At 41.7% G+C, this 19,792-nt stretch overlaps 1 protein-coding gene across 1 annotated transcript in view; it reads left to right on the forward strand.

Moving 5' to 3' along the window:
• The first annotated feature begins 562 nt into the window (after positions 1-562).
• LOC126355585 (uncharacterized) overlaps positions 563-19,792 on the forward strand; it is a 67,320-nt gene continuing 48,090 nt past the window's right edge. The window contains exon 1 of the mRNA XM_050005949.1: positions 563-731. Within this exon, the coding sequence (XP_049861906.1) occupies positions 642-731 (90 nt within the window). The 5' untranslated portion in view covers positions 563-641. The remainder of the gene's footprint in view (positions 732-19,792) is intronic.

Consider the following 19,792-nt stretch of genomic DNA (forward strand, 5'->3'; position numbering starts at 1 on the left):
TTTTCGATGAACTGCGATGATTGAGGAATGTATCCAGAAAAAATTTAAAGCAAACGATCTTCGTTTTATATAAGAAGAACTCCCTGATGTAGCATTGAAAAAAAGGGAACTAGCGGAAAAATGATCTTGTCGGAGCACAAGACCATTTTTTCCGTTGGTTATCATTATTCTTAGAGCTTTCCATCGATATTAAAAAACTAGTGTCCCCCAAATAGTCTTATTAATAACTTGACCGCTTAGTTATGGTGATAAATGATCCCATGATAAATGAATCTGAAAATATGGGGCTTTTTTATTTGACTTCTGACAAGTCATTGCATTTACTGAGTTTCGACAGATCGTGAGGAATATTACTGGCTGTACCTACTGCCCTATGTCGTGCAATAAGTCGCACAGAAATAGTGAGACAAAGGAATGCGAACTGTGAATTCTTAGTCACTATTGACACATGAGAAGGGTGGAGATTGCGATAACACACTCTGCGTAATGACGTCATGGGATCCCTAGCCAATGACAATGCAGAGTGAAGTAACGGTTCGCGGAGATTAGGGCGGTCCCCTGCAGGCGCAGTGAAAGCCGCTGTTACACAGTTTCATTCTCTGTGTGTGTGCTTGTGTTGGCGTCGTTAAGTGTCTGCAGAAATGGGAAGACCAGGAAAGACCGACGGAGAGGCCCAAGGTACCAGCAGAGCACCCATGATTTCCGACGTTATCGAACTTAGGCGGATACAGGTAAGAGCAACGCGGTAGGCCCTAGCGTTCATCAGTAAAGTGAACAGGTTGTCTTTTAACTGTAATTAAACTATATTAGGTAATTTATAATATTAGAAGGCAAGATCGTTTGATGTGAAAGAGTTTATTTCATGACCAGTTTCAACAGTAGCTAGCTGTCTTCTCATATTCTCAGGTCTCCCAGTAATTTAATTACGCATCAGTCTCATCGATATAATGAAAACATGCTCCCATTATAATAATACAGCTCTACACTGGTTTGTCAAATGTATAAAACTTGCTAAATGGAATACATAATAACTGGATAGTTTATTTAACAAGTTATATTTGGAAAACCATTGTGGAGCTGTATTATTATAATGAGAGCATGTTTTCATTATGTAGAGAGGTGTGTAATTTTCAGGAGACTGATGTTTAATTACATTTTAGAAGATCTGAGAATTTAAGGACGACTCCTAATTATGGTCGAAACGGGCCATGAAATGAACTGTTTTACACAAAGTGATCTTGGCTCCTAATATTATAACTTAGATAATTAAATCGCCCCAACAACATGTGTGAATTATACATAACAGATAACACTCATTCTAAAACAGACTTTTCATTTTAATAGTAGTACCTTTATGGGGCTTGCAAAAGTTAATACGTTAATCAGTGAAGTCTAACAGTTTTAAATCTGAAGACAGATGGAAATTATTTCTGGAACTTCAACATTCAGAGGATTTAAACGCCGCTATCTTCAGTACTAGACTACTCACGAGTGTTATTGATTCTGAAGTAGGAAAGATTGTTTCTTTTCTTTATTGGCGTTGTTTCGTATGCTGCGCTATGTAGGTGAATATTCCAATACTTTTATACCGGTCCACGAAAGAATTAGCAAACGTGTTCGCCGTGTCAGCTTACGGATATCTGTGTTCTCAAACGTCTAGAGATTCCATCAATGCACTCCTAAATCTGTTTACCAGTATTTCCTCGGTGACATAAAGATAAGTTCGGTGTTGATAAGACGCTAGACTTGCATTCGCGAGGACTCTCAGCCATATAGATTTAGGGTTTGCGTGGCTTCTCTAAAACGCTCACGGCAAATAACAGGATGACCTACCATCTTTCCCTAACCATGGCCAGCACCCTATATCTAATGACCTTATCGTCAACGGTATAATAAATCCTTATCTTTCTGATTATTTTAGAAGGTCACACGAATTCCAAGAAAATGGGTAAATAAATATAAAATACATATTGAGTACACGAATGGTCTAACATTTGTTTGCGCAGCAGAAACTTGCCAGAGACTTGTAGAATAATACGAAATGGTAGACGCTTGAAGAAAGAAGCGTATTGTTTAGAACAGAACACGTAGAAGTAACCGTCTGCTTGCAGAGTCGCCTGGTAGATATTGTTCCGTATTCCAGTCTTGAATATTCGCTACAATATGAAATACATTACGTCGCACAAGAGACAGTGTTTTACACATTTGGTGTGAAGAATACCACAGGCGGTTGACTAATTATGTATCTAGTGGTGAAGTCATCCTAAATTTCTTTAATATCTTTCCGTATACTAGTAGTGAGAGGTACTCAACAGAAATTAAATTAATTTACAATATCTTTGTTTTTCTTACTTGGTGAGACGGGTTGAACTACTGTAGATATCGTCATTTAAAAGATAAACGTTGGCCTATATTTTGAAAAAAGAACTTTGAAAGATTAGACCGAAGTTTGACTGGATTACGTAAAACGGAACAACGCAATGGACTTGGATTTATGAATCACGAATATCGAATAAAAGTATTATTAATGCATCAAAAGAAGAGAGGAGTGTTCGACATGACACGCTCGTATGATTTAATTTTTCATCTTGATCTTCATTGTCTCTTTAGGTATAAGACTGGAATTGGCAGTTAGAGTGCCCATCTCCGTCGAGGTCTTCGTCTGTCTCTTCTCATATGGCACTTATAGATTCTTGCCTTTAATTGATGTCACTCACTCTACATTCTTTGTAGATGTTCGTTCCGTTTTCTTCTGTAATCTCGAATTTTATCATTGAGGCTAAAGATTTGCAGTTTTCTCTAATATCTCGATTTCTTAACCTGTCTTCTCTGTCTAACACCTCTAAGGAATTTCATTTCTTGTGCCTGAATCCGGCTTTTTTGCTTCGTGGTAATCCCCCATGTCTCACCTCCATAGAGCAGTGTGGGAACTGCAGCAGTTTTGTAAAATTTAATTTGAGTGTCTTTCCTGTTTTTTTTTTTTTTTTTTTTTTTTTTTTTTTTTTTTTTTTTTTTAGGTTCCTGTTGATTGTTCCACATACCCGACTGAACTTATAAAGCTTAATTTCAATATCTCTGCTGTAGCCATATGTCATTTCACATCGAAGTTAACTGAAATGGTTTACTTGCTCTAAAATCTTCTGATGTATCACTATTTTGTTCCATGTTGAATTTTGCACTTATTTGTTTTAGCAAGTAGATTCCTTTCTGACGGTCATCTTCCTTATCTGCTAAGTTCACTGCATCATCAGCATATAGTAAGTTATTGAAAAGCATGTGTTCCTTTCTAGGTAGATGCTTTTCTGAAATTCTGATTTTCATATATGTATTATTTCATTAGTGTAGATGTTGAACAAAGTTGGAGAGATGCAGCAGCCTTGTCGTACCCCATTGTTAGTTGGTACGTCGTTAGTTGTTTTACTATTGAGATCTAGAGCGATATTTGTGTCTTGATATATACTTTTTATCGCACTTACTAGATGCTTTGGATATCCGCTATTCATCATTATTTCCCAAAGTTTCTGTCTATTGACGTAGAATAAATTGCTGTAGAATAAATCTACAGCAGATTTAATTTTTATGTTCTATATTGTATTTTACAGGTAGGCCTATAATCTCAAAATCATTAATTTTAAACCGATTTGATAATATCACTATGTTGTTGTTATGGTCTTCAGTCCTGAGACTAGTTTGATGCAGCACTAATATCACTAATACTTCCAATTTTTACGATTATTGTTTGCGTGGAAAGGTCTAATGTTTTGAATAATATTATCTACTTCTCCGTCAAAACTCGGCATCAGTTTTTCCGAGCAGCCCGCTTCTACTACAAAAAGTTGTCGCTTTCGGCTCTGATTGCAGTTGTGTCGTGTATCACTGTAGCGCTTCACCCCCCCCCCCCCCCCCCCCCGCCGCTTTACACAGCCTCTAGCTGTGAAGTGATGAAAGAGATATCGTGAGTGGACTTTGTGGCTATGAAGATGACGTGATGGAAAGTAATTTCTTTCTCACGCTCGTTGTCGTCCTCATAAAGCGGCAGTAATGATTCCGGATTGTCAGTGTCTCGTACAGTGGAACTAGTGGGTTCGACTCCTGTCTCCATCCTGGCGATAGACTTTAAATGTTACGTTACTCTGTAACTTCTGTGAATTATTGCGGTATAATTATTAACCTACAATTCAAATTATATACAAAATGCCTATGTAAGACAAGGAAATTCATTGTGATAATTAAATATGGTATGTGAAGAATATATTTGAAGATCACGGTATGCTAGATATTTCAATACTGACGTGCTGGTTGTATATAAAGAAAAGCATACAGTTGTTTACGAGAACTGAGCGGGGCTGTTTTGATAATTTTCTTGCCCAACGAGTGGAGATGAATGGGAGAGGAATAGTGAAGAGCCGAAATCGGTTCTTACGAAGGTTACCTTTGTGTTATCGAAAGGCCAGCCGGAGTGGCCGAGCGGTTCTAGGCGCTTCAGTCTGGAACCGCGCAACTGCTACGGTCGCAGGTTCGAATCCTGCCTCTGGCATGGACGTGTGTGATGTCCTTAGGTCAGTTAGGTTTAAGTTGTTCTAAGTTCTAGGGGGCTGATGACCTCAGATGTTAAGTCCCATAGTGCTCAGAGCCATTTGTTACCGAAAGTAAATAAATTTTGAACAACATAAGACATTAATTGGTCCTTCGGATTATCAGCACTGCTGCCCTCATAAAAGAACGCGAATGTGAGCTCATAAGAGCTGCACGTAGTATTGACAAGATAATTTGGAACCGTGTTGAAGTCAGAGGTAGAATTTACGAAAATTAACTGTGAGCTTTGTTATTGAGCTCTAGACACACGTTGTATGGGATGTTTAGTTCTATTTACTCCATATTATCGCCTCCCATAATATTTACCATTCGCCCTCAAACAGCCAGTGTGTCAGAGAGAGCGTCTTACTACATCAGTAGCTTTTATTTTGTCATTACTTTTGCCGCGGTAATTCCTTCCTAAACCGGAAATATGTTGTACCAGAACAACTTCACTATCGGTAAAACATTACCTGTAGCGAAAAAAGAAGAAGTGAAATGTATACGGGTCGGGGAAGCTGCCCTCACTAAAAGGATAAAGTATTCCAAGTGTCGTTACTGCACCGTCGTTGATTACTTTCTGTTGGGTGAATCATACGATTACTTCGTGTCATATGGTTTCTGGATTTACACATCATTTCTGTCTTGCATTTCGCTTCTTCCTGAGGGAGATATTCCCCGAGAACATGCAGATAGCATCAAACACTTCACTATTGTTGCTGTCACTAACAGTTTCAAGTTCTAGTTTTTCACAGCAATTGACTCTCAAGAATGTGTACACCTTGTGGTGTTCCTACACATAATTGTGACACTTTTTCTCAAAGACACGTTGATGAAATTCAGAGAACGCCTCAAGTATATCAAAATGATTCTGCAATAAAATTTACTACATTTATGATGCTCTCCTCACCTCACTTTCACGAGTAACTAGAGGTTCAGAACATTAAAGAAAAATAGCACATACGCTATCATCACTTTTTGTTACTTATACTCCGTATGAAACCAAAGAGTTGTTTATGCAGTACGTAGACTTGACCGGCAAAAGCTCAATACGGCAGCCAAGAGAGCTACAGCGTTGACAACAAACCAACAGTACAGCCGTCAGCCAGACGACGGATCTCACATGAGACCTCTTCCCTCGTGACCAACTCAGTAAGCAATGCCAGGATGCGGGTCAGCGGTTATCATAAAATATATTAATAAATTTAAAAAATCTGCTATCATTTATCACTTTTTAATCACTACATTTTTAAAGATGTGTCTCAATATTTTTAAGCACCTACTGATTATAATTTTATTTAGCGTTCTACCACTTTCCAGGTAATCTCATGTGTGGTATTCTCCAGGAAATGTGACTGCACTATCAATATGCAAAATTTGGTATTTTACATATTTTACGTATTATCGATACGGTCACGTACTTTGAAGAATTTTATTGACAGTGAGAACGATCGCTGAGTCTACTTTTACACTCATGTATGGTACTTGAATTGAATCCTCAGGATAAAATATTAGTGGTTCATCATCAAATATGAATCTTTGAACCATTGTTTCACATCATTGATCGAATCTCCGATGCCGTCGTCCTGCAAGCCCTACACGAGGCACAGATGTTGATGATGACGAAGACATGCTGCGTCCCGCAATTTCTAAATATTGTAATTCAAGAATGGTATTAATATTTTGCGAATATGGACACATCTGTACACACAAACAAACGCAGAAATGAAGTATAACACTAATACTCCCAAACTGAAGTTGGGAGTATAAAATGGCAGCACATTGGTGGAGTTGTAATGTTTACTCAGATGTTTTATGTGAAATGGTTTCAACGCGGAATGGTAATTGGAGCATGGACAGGGCCTTTTTGTCCAACTGAACCGACCATTGACTATAAATGGTTATGTTAGGATACTTAGAGACCATTTTCAGCCAGTCATGGACTTCATGGCAATGCGCCATATCACCGGGCCACAACAGTTCGTTATTGGTTCGAAGAATATTCTGGATACTTTCAGCAAATGATTTGGCCACCCAGATCGCCCGCAACGAATACTATCGTACATTTATGGGACATAATCGAGAGGTCAGTTCGTGCACAAAATCCTGCACTGGCAACACTTTCAAAATTACGGACAGTGACAGGAGCAGCTTGCCTCAGTATTTCTGCAAGGGACGTCCAAAGACTTGTTGAGTCCCTGCCATCCCGAGCTGCTGAACTACACAGGACGAAAGGTGGTCTGACACGGCATTACGAGATATACTGTGGCTTCTTCACTTCAACGTAGACTGTGTTCCAAAACAACCTTGTGTTATTATAACGATTAATAAGTTGCAATTAAAATAATTCGCAGAAATTCTCAACTGGTATGAAAAACGTCATGTGACTGGCCATTTTAAGTACTTTCAGCCAGTCATGGACTTCGTGGCAATGCGCCATGTCACCGGGCCACACACAAAAACACACTAGAAGCGCTTTTACTTTGCATAAAAAAGATGTGAGTTGTACCAGACGAGGTCTTTGGGGATCGAGACTAGTGTGTGTATGATGTATTATTAGATATTGATGAAGATGATCCAGTCCCCCATGAAAACCACATTGTGAGTAATAAAACATTTTGTTTCGGAAGTGCTACACACATTTGCGATCTGAAACGTTGAGGGTTTCTGTGTTCTATCACAGATGATGTCTTTGGAGATCTAGACGAGTGTGTCTCTGACGTTATCATCAAATGATGAAAATTAATAGCGGGTTTTCACGATATCTTGGAAATTAAATCGCGTATTTCTAAAAACTTCACATCTCTGTTCTTATTATTTTCCTAATCTCTCCATGCAATATGCGTTAACTGTGCTGAGGTATCGCCAGATTTCTCTCAGTTATGGAAACTGGCATCAGATGCTATGGTTGTAATTATTTACATTTACATCAAACAATTGTTATATGACATAATGAAGAAGCAAAGAAACTGGTACACCTGTCTAATATCATGTAGGACCCCGCGGACAAGCCCAAGAGAACAGATACCATCTTCATATAGATAAGGGTTACCGGCCATGATCTTCTTCAGTGCGGATGCACTCACATTGCCAGAATCGGTAGACTGACGGCCGCGAGTAATGGGTATATACCGGCACTGTAGCTCAGCATGTGCGGTCAGAGAGCCCATGACCCTCTGTAATAAAAAAACTGGATAAAGGAATTAACGATCAGCTGGACCGGATGTCATGTGACGTACGCCTAGACCAGTACCGAACAAAATGAAGAGAATAATAATAATAAAAAAAAAGGACTGATAGAGCGTCTGCCATGTAAGCAGGAGATCCAGGGTTCGAGTCCTGGTCGGGGCACACCTTTTCAACTTTCCCCATTGATATTTATCAAAGCCTGTAAGCAGCTAAATGTCTGAAGTAGTGCTGGAGGGAATTGATATCATGAATCGTGCAGAGCTGTCCATAAATCCGTAAGAGTACGAGGGGATGGAGGCAAGGCATCGCAGATACGCTCAATAATGTTCATGTCTGGCGAGTTTGGCGGCCAGTGGAAGTGTTTAAACTCAGAAGAGTGTTCCTGGAGCCACCCTACAGCAATTCGGGACGAGTGGGGTGTCGCATTTTCCTGCTGGAATTGTTCAAGGCCCTCGGAATGCACAATGGACATGAATGGATGCAGGTGGCGAGACAGGATGCTTACGTACGTGTCACCTGTCAGAGTCGTATCTAGACTTATCAAGGGTCCCATATCACTCCAACTGCACACGTCCCACACCATTACAGAACCTCCACCAGCTTGAACAGTACCATGTTGACTCGCGGGGTCCATGGATTCATGGACGTTACACGTTTACCTCTCGATACTATTCGAAACGAGTCTTGTCCTACTGGGCAACATGTTTCCAGTCATTAACAATCCAACGTCGGTGTTGACGGGGCCAGGCGAGGTGTGAAGCTTTGTACGGTGCAGTCATCAAGGGTACACGAGCATCCCATCGCTCGTGTGTCGACTATAACACCACGTTAAAACTGACTTAAATCTTGATAACCTGTCATTGTACCAGCAGTAACCTATCTAACAACTGCGCCAGACATTTTTTTGTCTTATATAGGCGTTGTCTACCGTAGCGCCGCATTCTGCCTGTTTAAATATTTATATTTCAATACGCTTGCCTCTACCAGTGTCTTTGGCGCTTCAGTGTATTTTGATTGTGGATAGGACTTAGCTGAATATACATATAGAAACGTACAGTGTGGTCAGAAACAGTCTGTGTAAGTTGTAAGGGTGCTGCAGAGGAGGTCGTTCTGAGAAATAATTGTAATATTCACTCCTCTCCATCAGTGGCTGAGTGATGCAATAACCACTTTACCTGATTATACCGAAAATAACTGTTAAAAATAAAATTCTTTATTCGTGCCGTTTCCGAGTTATTTAGCATTGAAGTTAGCCAATCAGGTAGTCGAGGACGCAAATTCAAACCCTTGCCAGCCCTCAATTGCGGTAATGCAAAGACACATGTGGACCTGAGACCTACCACTCGCTCAGATGCTCATTATTAGCGGAAACGTGTCTTCTTCGAAAGTGACATTGTTGGGAATAATGATCTGTCTGTGAAGTAAAATTAGGTAAACACTGTTTTGATCGCATAGTCATTTATTAAAAATATAAACGGTTTCGGCCTCTAGTAGTAGGCCATCTTCAGTTGAATATGTATCGCTCTTAATGCTGTCGCCTGTAACCTTACACTAAAATGTATGCTGTAGTGAAGAGAAGATGTAGCTTTTCAACAGTCTTGATAGTGTATTGGGCTTAGTTGACATTCTGTGCCATATGTAGGGTTATCAGAAACTGCCTGAAATGCTTGAATCGGTGTTGCAGTTTAGATTGCGCTCAGAAATAATTGTTGAAGAATCGGTAAGTTGCGCAGTTTCTGAGTTGATTCGAACAGAAGTTAGCCAATCACGCCGTTGCACACGAAAACTCAAGCGACCCTCCAGATACAATTAGTGACAGTTGTTCTCATAGCGTAGACGACAGCGCACGGCTGTGCTGAGCCTTTGGCTCTGGTTCCATCCTTACTAGTGTCCCGTGTCCAAATTTTGTTTTGCTTTCTTGTTCAACTTTAGAAAACCAAACGAAGTACGAGTTCGGCGATACTGCCTCTGGTAGACCGCTTGAATTTCAAAGAGCAACAGCCGATTGACTAACTTTGAAAAATGACCTTTATTACCCATTGTGAAAGCTGTCAGTGGCTCAGAAAGGAGTCCAGTAAGCAGTAATAAAGATTTTTGATAATTTGCCCAATAACATAAAATGTCTGGAAGGGAGAGAACAAGTTTTAAATGTAATTTATGATTGTATATATGGTTCTCGCGCGAGACGTCGGATGTCATAGTGAAAACTTTACAATATTTCGTCAGCGCAACTGGCCGACATCTTCAGGTGCGACGCAAAACACTGCTAAAGCAGGACCAGGGCCCCCTATTTATGCCAGTTTTAGGCAGGAAGTGCGCATGTGTGGAGGCGCCAAATTCGATGGCCAATAGCGATGATATCAACTGATAGCTGGAAGGACAGCAACGCCACCTACAGGATGAAGAACCAAAGACTTCGGCGCACGCGCGGAGGCTGCCGCCGCTGCTCTGTGCTCCATCGGCCGCCCCAGCGACCTCTGTCGGAAGCCGCAAGCAAAACTGCGCGTCCACGTAGGCGCCTTGATTATCCTCCCGTTGCCAACAGAATATTTATGTTGCTGGCGAATCGTCGTCAGTCTTATGACCAATAGCATTCCTCTCTGCTCGAGGCGACTTCAATATGGCCAGTGCTGGATCCCAAGCTGGACTAAGCTGAACGCCCGTGTCTCTGTTTACAAGATTCGTCGAGCTACGTATTTACACTGCTATCTTAATAACACTGTCCCAGTACGAACTCGTCGATGCGAGAATTTTTGTATGTTGATAATTCATAGAAAGGCCTGTACTGAGACAATGCTCGGCCACTGCAGACTTTTCTGGTTGCTCCAGACGAGTGTAGCGTCGGTGTTCAGTGCATCTCTCTTCTACAGTGCGACAAGTTTGTCCGATGTACTACATGCCGCAGCTACAAGGAATCTCGTAAACACCGGGTCTTCTTAGGACAAGGTTGTTCTTAGATGAGCCCAAGAGAGCTCTGAGTTTTGCCGGCGGACGTAAAACTCATTTAACTTTGTGCCTCTTCAATAACCTTCCTATTTTTGAAGAGACACCGCCGATGTATGGCAAGATGACCATCCCCCTTTGTCCTTCGCCTTCTTCCACTTCCTCAAGCTGGGTAACCCGCTTCGGTTGTAAGGCACGGTGAATCTCCCTTTCGGAGTGTCCATTTTGTTGAAAAATGGTACGCAGATGGAGTAGCTCATTGGATAAGCTGTCTGAGTCTGATATGGCTCGTGATCTGAGCACCAACGTCCTCAGTACGCCACTTCGTTGCGAAGGATGGTGACAGCTGGTGGCCTGTAAGTGTAAGTCCGTGTGCGTTGGTTTTCGGTACACAGCGTGACCCCATGTGCCATCTTCTTTTCTCCGTACCAACACGTCCAGGAATGGAAGTTCGCCGTTTTTCTCCATCTCCATCGTGAACCTGATGTTGGGATGAAGCGAGTTAAGATGCTCAAGAAAAACATTCAGCGATGCAATGCCGTGAGGCCAGATAACAAAGGTGTCGTCCACATATCTCCAAAAACACGTAGGTTTCAAATCCGACGTCTGGAGTGCTCTCTCCTCGAAGTCTTCCATGAAAAGATTAGCCACAATGGGTGACAGGGGACTACCCATTGCGACGCCGTCAGTCTGTTCAAAGTATTGTCCATTAAATAAAAAGTATGTCGAGGTGAGCACATGTTGGAATAAGTCTAAAAGTTCTCCATCCAGCTTCTTGCTAATGAGCAACAACGATTCCTGTAATGGTACTCGAGTAAAAAGTGAGACTACGTCAAAACTCACGAGTATATCTGATGGTGCGAGTCGTAAGTTCTTGAGGCGACGAATAAAGTCTTGTGAGTTACGGATATGATGCTCACACTTTCCTACTAAAGGGCTCAATTGCGCTGCCAGATGTTTCGCGAGATTATACGCTGGTGCCCCAATATTACTCACAATAGGCCGCAGTGGCACATTATCCTTGTCAATTTTGGGCAATCCGTACAGCCTGGGAGGTACGGGCGCCTGTGTACGCAGTCTCTTGGCAACCACATCGGAGATCGTGCTGTTTTTGAGGAGCTCCAAAGTTTTTTGCTGAATTTTGCTGTGGGGTCCTTAGTTAGTGTGCGATATGCAGAGTCGTCCAGAAGCTGGTGCATCTTGCTCAGATACATTGACGTGCAGAGGATAACAGTCGCATTTCCCTTATCCGTCGGCAAAATCACAATAGCAGGATCTTCTCGTAGGGATCGAACCACTGACCTCTCTGCAGCTGTTAGATTGTTCTTAGGCACTTGAGCCCTTGTCAGAGCACGGCAAGTCTCCCGCCGGATCTCCTCGGCAGATTCCCTGGAAAGTTTTAGGATGCCTTGTTCGACGGAGCTAATGATGTCCAGAACAGGTGGTGTCCTCGGAGTGGGTGCGAAGTTCAATCCTTTCTCCAGGACCGATACCGCCGCGTCAGGCAAAGGTTTGTCCGCTAGATTGTATACAATTCGTCTACGAACTTCGTTGTTCTCTTCTTGTGGTAAACGGTCCCTGAAGCGATGAAACTTATCAATTTGACGTGCTGCGTCTTGTTGTGCTTTCCAGTCTGAGAACGCCCAAGTAGAGCTGTCAACCCACGTTCAGGAATCAGCGGACAGTCTTGACGATATCTTCAAATGAAGTGCCAAGAGCTCTCTGGATACGAAGTCCAGTTCTCGCCGAGTGTGATGAATCCTTTCTCTTACCAGTGCGTGGCTTGCTCGATTTTTTATCCTTTTAGCGGCTGCAGAGGTTCTGAAATGCGTCACCTTAGAGAACGTCGGAATTACTCGATGATCTCGGCATCTTAATAAAAACGTAAGGGCATATAGCAGTCTGCTCTTCTTATTCCGTAGTTTATCAATTTATGATTGTTTACACTGTGTGGTTGGTTCAAATGGCTCTGAGCACTATGGGACGCAACTGCTGTGGTCATTAGTCCCCTAGAACTTAGAATTACTTAAACCTAACTAACCTAAGGACATCACACACATCCATGCCCGAGGCAGGATTCGAACCTGCGACCGTAGCAGTCGCACGGTTCCGGACTGCGCGCCTAGAACCGCGAGACCACCGCGGCCGGCCTTTACACTGTGTGACTCCTACTCCATTGACAAATGTCTACTTAAAAACTGGTAACCACTAAAGAAAATTCTGTAAACTGCCTCGTTCCACATTATTTCGATAAAAGAGTCGTCCAAATGATCTTAGGAACATGTAATTGACTAACTAACTAACTTAATATAATTAACTGGGATACGGCTCAACGCACTGAATTTTTTCTTAACAGTTATTGCTCAGCATAGCCTATCCTGCAACATCCATACAAGTTTTTACGGCTGTTATTGGCCACTGTGTGTATTACTGGCAATATAATCACCTATTCCCTTACTCTAGTTAGAGATGAAATTGCTAATTTTAACTTAGAGGCTGCTGAGTGATGCTATTGTTATGATTGACGTCTTTCTGTTCGAAGTTAGATTTACAGTCCTAGAGCACTTGATGTAAAGAAATCGCATTTTCTTTTTTAAGGTAGGGCATCAAAGTAGTAAAAACTGAATCGGTCTTTAGTGTTTACTTAATAATTCATTTAAAAAATGCGTTGCTAACGAGGACACCATAGTGCTTTTCGCTCAATGTGTAGTTCTGCTGCCAAGCGGAGTGCTTATGAGGAGTTTGGTGAGGATGTGAGTTTAACGTAGCGTTGACATCAGGACGGATGTATTGAGGTTAAGCGCTAGCTCGCATGCATGTGGATTTATATCTCAAGTGAGCTACGCCAGCATTCGTCAGAAATGATTTAGAAATCTTAGGGATTCGACTGATGTCTTAGACAGTAAGACATCTACGTCCATGGAGTTTAGTGAACCTCAGCATTCATAAATGAGTTGTACATCTTCAGCTACGTAGTATGATAACCTAAAAATAGTATAATTTTTTGTGAAATCCCTTCTGTCCTAAAGCTGTGTCTAAACTTGAGATACTGTAGCAAGCGAGGAGCTGGAGTCGGTAAGGTGACAGGTCACTAAAACATAACATTTTAATCAGAAAAGACAAGTTTATTCTAGCAGTAGTGGACACCGGAAGATCCTGAGGAAGATCCCAGCAGAGAGGGCGAATCGTCGTTCAATTTAGAAGAAATATGACGCTCCCCAATAACCCATAAGAGTTTAACTTCAGTGACAACGGCCACGAACGCCTGCAGACTTACTTAAGTTTATTTTTGAAACGGTACTCTAAGAAGATATTATGTAATTCTTTAACCCGTATTGTCTGAGAAACTCAAATGAATACAAGAAAATAAACGATACACAGTATGGACTGAAACAGAGAAAAACATTTCAGTTAACAATGGTTCCGTAATAATAAACCCAACATTTAGTCATCAGATCAGAACAGGTAATGAGCCGCTATAGATAAAAGTGAAGGAAATGGACAGCGATAAAGGAGGTATAAGTGGACTTTAAAGAACTACTGCCAACTGGATTCAACAAGTAGTAAAATTAACCTTGAGTACCAAAGCGATCACAACTAATACTGATAAATTATAAACTGGGCCCAAACTCGATAGACAGAAATGTCAGAACATAGACAAACCTTTAGTAATGTACAGAGCTTGATTTTAAACGAAGATTACTGGGGCTAGTTCCATAAATGAGTGTACAAATAAAATTTGAATAGTAGTTTCTCCACGTTTAATTTGTATACTGAAACTGGAGTAAACTGAACTACTTTTCTTTATTCTCGGGTGTCTTTGGTGTTGTCCGGAACAAAACAAGTTGTGTAATTACGGGAACGCTGTCTGAAAAATTGGTCGCCAAACTGAAAGTTTATATTTTTAACTAACTTTGCCAAAGTAATTAGAAATTCAAGACGATAAATTAAATAAGCTGTCCTATCAAACTACGTATTGTGCAGGTGCGAACAGTGCTACAAAGCGAGACGTTACAATACGTGACTTACAATTCCAAAAGATAAAGGTAACAGAATAAAAAAAAAAATGCTACATAAGTTAATCGAACAAATGTTGAAGGAATAAATCACGAAAAAGTTTCGCTGAAATCCCCTGTGAATTTACGAACGTAATGTGACTGAATAAATTTCCTAACACTGAATATTACGCAAGCGATTGTAACACTGCACTGTAAAAAATTAAACTGTCTGAATATGAAATGAAATATAAATTAATTATATTTAAACTAAACTGATAATGAACTTAGAAATGCAATGCTTGACAATGAATGAGCTATCTACACCTTGAGTGTAATGCAGAATTGGCCCTAGCTCTTTCTCATGGCTTACCTGCGAGGACGGGAAATTAGAACCGCTCGAAGTTATGAATTTGAAATATGCAGTGCAGTAACATGCAAGCTAAATAATAAAGAAAACCTTGCGCACTGCGATGCAAAAACGTGCAGCAATTGTAAGGAGATCGGACTTTACTTTTTAAGAAAATATGTTCCACCGTCCGGGGTGGCCGTGTGGTTCTAGGCACTGTAGTGGGGAACCACGCGACCGCTACGGTCGCAGGTTCGAATCCTGCTTCGGGCATGGATGTGTGTGATGTCCTTACGTCAGTTACGTTTAAGTAGTTCTTAGTTATACGGGACTGATGACCTCAGATGTTAAGTCCCATACTGCTCAGAGCCATTTGAACCATTTTTGAACTATGTTCCGTTTGTGCAAAGCGACGCACGTAATTAGAAGAAGTGAAAATTCTTTCGTAAAGAGACGTTAATGGAATTTGAAGTCGCTAAATGATTGAAAATAGCCGGCCGCTGTGGCCGAGCGGTTCTAGGCGCTTCAGTCTGCCTCGGGCATGGGTGTGTGTGATGTCCTTAGGTTAGTTAGGTGTAAGTAATTCTAAGTGTAGGGGACTGATGACCTCAGATGTTAAGTCCCATAGTGCTCAGAGCCATTTGAACCATTTGATTGAAAATAATTGACCTTTAAAAACATTACTGCAAAAGCCGAGACTCAGTATTGCCTATTACAATCACCATTACAAAAATTTAATAATAAATGTTACTGTACCAAGTAATTAATTTCTGAAAATAGTGAAGAAGTCGTAAAATCTTCAATGCCTGAGTGCAAGTCATGTGAACTGTTAAATTTACTTATTCACCTCCGAACAATGAACCAACTGACCCTAATCAATAAAGAAAAATTCCATTTTCGTGGCTTAAACTACGACAGAGAAATTACAGTCGTGTTTATGCTGATTACCGAATAGGTTACAGGTGCAACTCATATAATATTCATCGATTATCAAAACGACACATAGCCAATACACAGAAATAACATTGACACAAAAATTTGTCAGTGTAACTTAATGTGGCAAGTAAACTTCCTTCCAAACCTAACTTCTAACTTACTAAATACGCAGCTTAAAAGGAGCACTGAATAGCAGCTCGTACAGTCTGCACCTGAAGGAGGGCACAAAACAAACCCATATGGCTCATTCATTCCACTTTTCCAGTGATTTCTGTAGATAGTTAACAGCAGACGCAATACCAAGGCCGTCTTCCACAAAATCGGAGCGTGATGTTTCTCAGGCATGTAAACTGACAGATTAACAACACAACTTCTCGCTCAAAATGATATTCAGTTTTGGCATTTGATTATAGTGGCCTTGTCTCACATAAATGCGAGCACTTGTCATTGGATAGCCATCCTCCAGCTGTCTGTAGTCAGTGACTGAGAGGATGCTATTGGGCACCGACGTTAAGTCGGCACGGCAAAGCGCATGCTTGTCTCGTTGGCGAGGCGCGAATCAGTCCGTTGCTTAGGTATAGACAAAGAGATCATATAGCAATTTCGATTACAAAGCGCAAAAGCACACGGGTCAGAACTATCGAATATGCTGCTATATTGTGTAGTCCTGCCGGGCACAAAACTTCTCCTTGACAATCACGTTATCATTCATCCCTGTCTGAGGCCTTATAATTATCTTTAAGTATCGTTTTTCATTTAACCCTTTGGCTGCTGCAGCCGTGCATCCATCTAGCATTTTCGAGCGCGCCGCTGAGGCTGCCTAATCCTGGTACATGCGCTAATGGCTTTCCTCAGGTCAGGAGCACACACGTGCCACTAAGAGGCGCCCGTAAACACGCTGAGTACCAGGTAGAAGGACTGGTGGCGAGCGTAAATACGTTCAGAGCACACAGGGACAGGTACAAAGGCGCGCGTTAACACGTCCAGAGCAGTTAAAGGGTTAATTAGCAAAGTGTGATATCGACGTCATTATGGTATGTGTTACTGTTGAAATCTCCTCTGTAGTAGATAACATGGTCTCCGAAAACAACGCACTTGTGAAACCCAGGTAACACTGTTCGTCCAAGAGAAACAAAAAGCAGTAGATACAGGCGAACATGTAGATGTCGTGCTCCTTGATTTCGGTAGGCGTTCGACATAGTTCCGCGCCGCCGCGTAATAAAGAAAATACGAAAGTACGGAATGTCAGACGAACTGAGTGACTGAATTGAAGAGTTTCTAGCGAAAAGAACAACGGAGAGGAGTCTTCAGGCATAAAAGTACGAGGGCATGCTAAAAAGTCAAGTTTCTTAAATAAAACAGAGTTTATTAATGTTCTACACCTATATTTTCATTTATACACATTTATTTCTCAGTATAGTCACCCTGGCGACGAACATATTTCTCCCAATGAGACCAGTTTGTTGATATCGAAATTTTAGAATGTTTGACTTCATTGACGGAGCCACAACCACAAATCTGCTTCCACCTCCTCATCATTATCAAAGTGAAGTCCTCGAAGGTGTTCTTTTAGTTCGGAAAACAGATGAAAATCGGATGCGACCATATCGGGACAGTATGGTGGATGATCGATGACAGGGAACACAAGGCGTCGGATTGTTGCAGATGTCACAGAATTCCTGTGTGGTCTGGAATTGCCATGCTGAAGGACAGGGTGCTCCCTGCGTGGACGGCCTCTTCGAATTGATGCTTTCAGTTACATGAGGATCTCTCAGTACGTTGCAGAATTTATGGTGGTGCATTTAGGCATAAATTCGAAATGCACCACACCTACATCGCGGAACACTTTGAGCATGACTTTGTCTGCTGAAGCCAACGGTCTTGCCGTGGTGGTAACACCGGTTCCCGTCAATCGTCGAAGTTAAGAGCTGTTGGGCTGGGCTAGAACTCGGGTGGGTGACCATCCGGTCTGCCGAGCACTTTTGGCAAGCGTGTTGCACTCAGCCCTTGAGAGGCAAACTGAGGAGCTACTTGATTGAGAAGTAGCCGCTCCGGTGTCATAAACTGACACACGGCCGGGAGAGGGGTGTACTGATTAGCTGACTATATGCCCCTCCACACCCGCATCCAGAGACGTCTGTGTGCTGAGGATGACACGGCGACGGTCAGCACCGTTGGGCCTTCATGGTTTTTTTCTTTTTTTTGTCTATTGTTGGCATGGTCTTAAATTTTCATGCCGTGGGTGACTATTTGTGACGAAACTCGAGTGACGCTCTCGAGTTTTCAGTGTCAGAATAGTGAACCCAGCTTTCATGAAGTGTCACAACATTGTTATGAAACCCATCACCCTCACGCTCAAAACGCGAAAGAAATGGTCGAGAGCTGTCTAATCTCCTCTGTGTAATATCAGGAGTGAGTATTCGAGGCACAATGTTTGCACACAGTTTCCTGTGCCACAGTTCTGCAGTAATGGCTGTACACGCTCTTGTGATATGCCACACTTATCTGAGTATTGTGTCTTTGTTATACGACAATTTTCTCTGGAGAGTTCATTAACCCGATTTCGATGTGCCTCGTGGGTTGCGATACGTGGTCGTCCACCCCTAGCTGTTTCACACACGCTGGCGTTAGCACCACCATTTCCTTCATTACGAGGACGAAAAACATAATGTCGCACATTCCTGACGTCGACACAGTCGTTTCACACGCACCAACGTAGTTACGTTACACAGCACCGTGTTATACGCTAAAATTCAGAGCCCCATAGCGGCAGGGGGTTGCAATACGCGTTAGCGAAGTGGGAAAGTCGACCGATTAATATGCATGACATATTATACCTCAATCGATACTGAGAACGTAACAAAAACTTCGTACGCATTACTTTTCACCACACCCTTGTAACTTCGGACGCGCCCCAACGGTGGTTATAGGACCGTTACTTTTCGCAGTACGTATAAATGACCTAGCAGATAACGCCGGAAGTTCCAAGATGCTTTTCGCAGATGCTGCTGCTGTATACAGAGAAGTATCAACGTAAGAAAGCCGTAGCGAAAGTGAATGAAGACTTGGTGCAGGAAATGGCAATGACCCTCAACACAAGCAATGACGTAGACAGAAAAACCGATTGCAGCACATTCGCTGGAGATAATTACTTGTACAAAATATCTAGGAGTGTGTGTAAGAAACAATTTAAAGTGGAACAACCACGTAAAATTAATCACGGGTAAGGCAGAAGCTAGACTGAAATTCAGTGGAAGAATCCTGAGAAAACGTTGGCCATTAACAAAGGAAGTAGCTTACAAAAACCCTCGTTCAGTCAGTGCTTGAATATAGCTCGTCAGTGTGGAACCACACAGGATTGATAGAGAAAATAAAAACATCGAAAGGTCAACGCGGTTCTTTACAGATTCATATAGTAAGTACGGAAGCGTCACGGAGATGCTCGGTCTACTACAGTGGCAGACGCTTCAGGAAAGGTGTTCTGCATCGCGTTGAGGTTTAGTGTTAACGTTCCGAGAGTGTAGGTTCCCAGAAGAGTCAATTGAAAACTTGTCGCGCCATTGACTTACTTGGCAATGTATTGCTTATGCTGAAACACGAGTGCATGCTGGAAAATAATATCTCCTAATTTTTTAAGTGAAAACTGCGAAAGGAAGCTTCATTAACATTATACATCTATATTCTTCTGGTCTACATATGAATCTGTCGACATAGTCAACCTGGAAACCAACACATTTCTCCCAATGGAAGATCAGCTTACTGATGTCGTTATTGAAAAATGTTTGACATTGTCTACGGATCCACA

Source organism: Schistocerca gregaria, chromosome 3 (assembly GCF_023897955.1).
Source record: "Schistocerca gregaria isolate iqSchGreg1 chromosome 3, iqSchGreg1.2, whole genome shotgun sequence".
NCBI classification, from domain to species: Eukaryota; Metazoa; Arthropoda; class Insecta; order Orthoptera; family Acrididae; genus Schistocerca; species Schistocerca gregaria.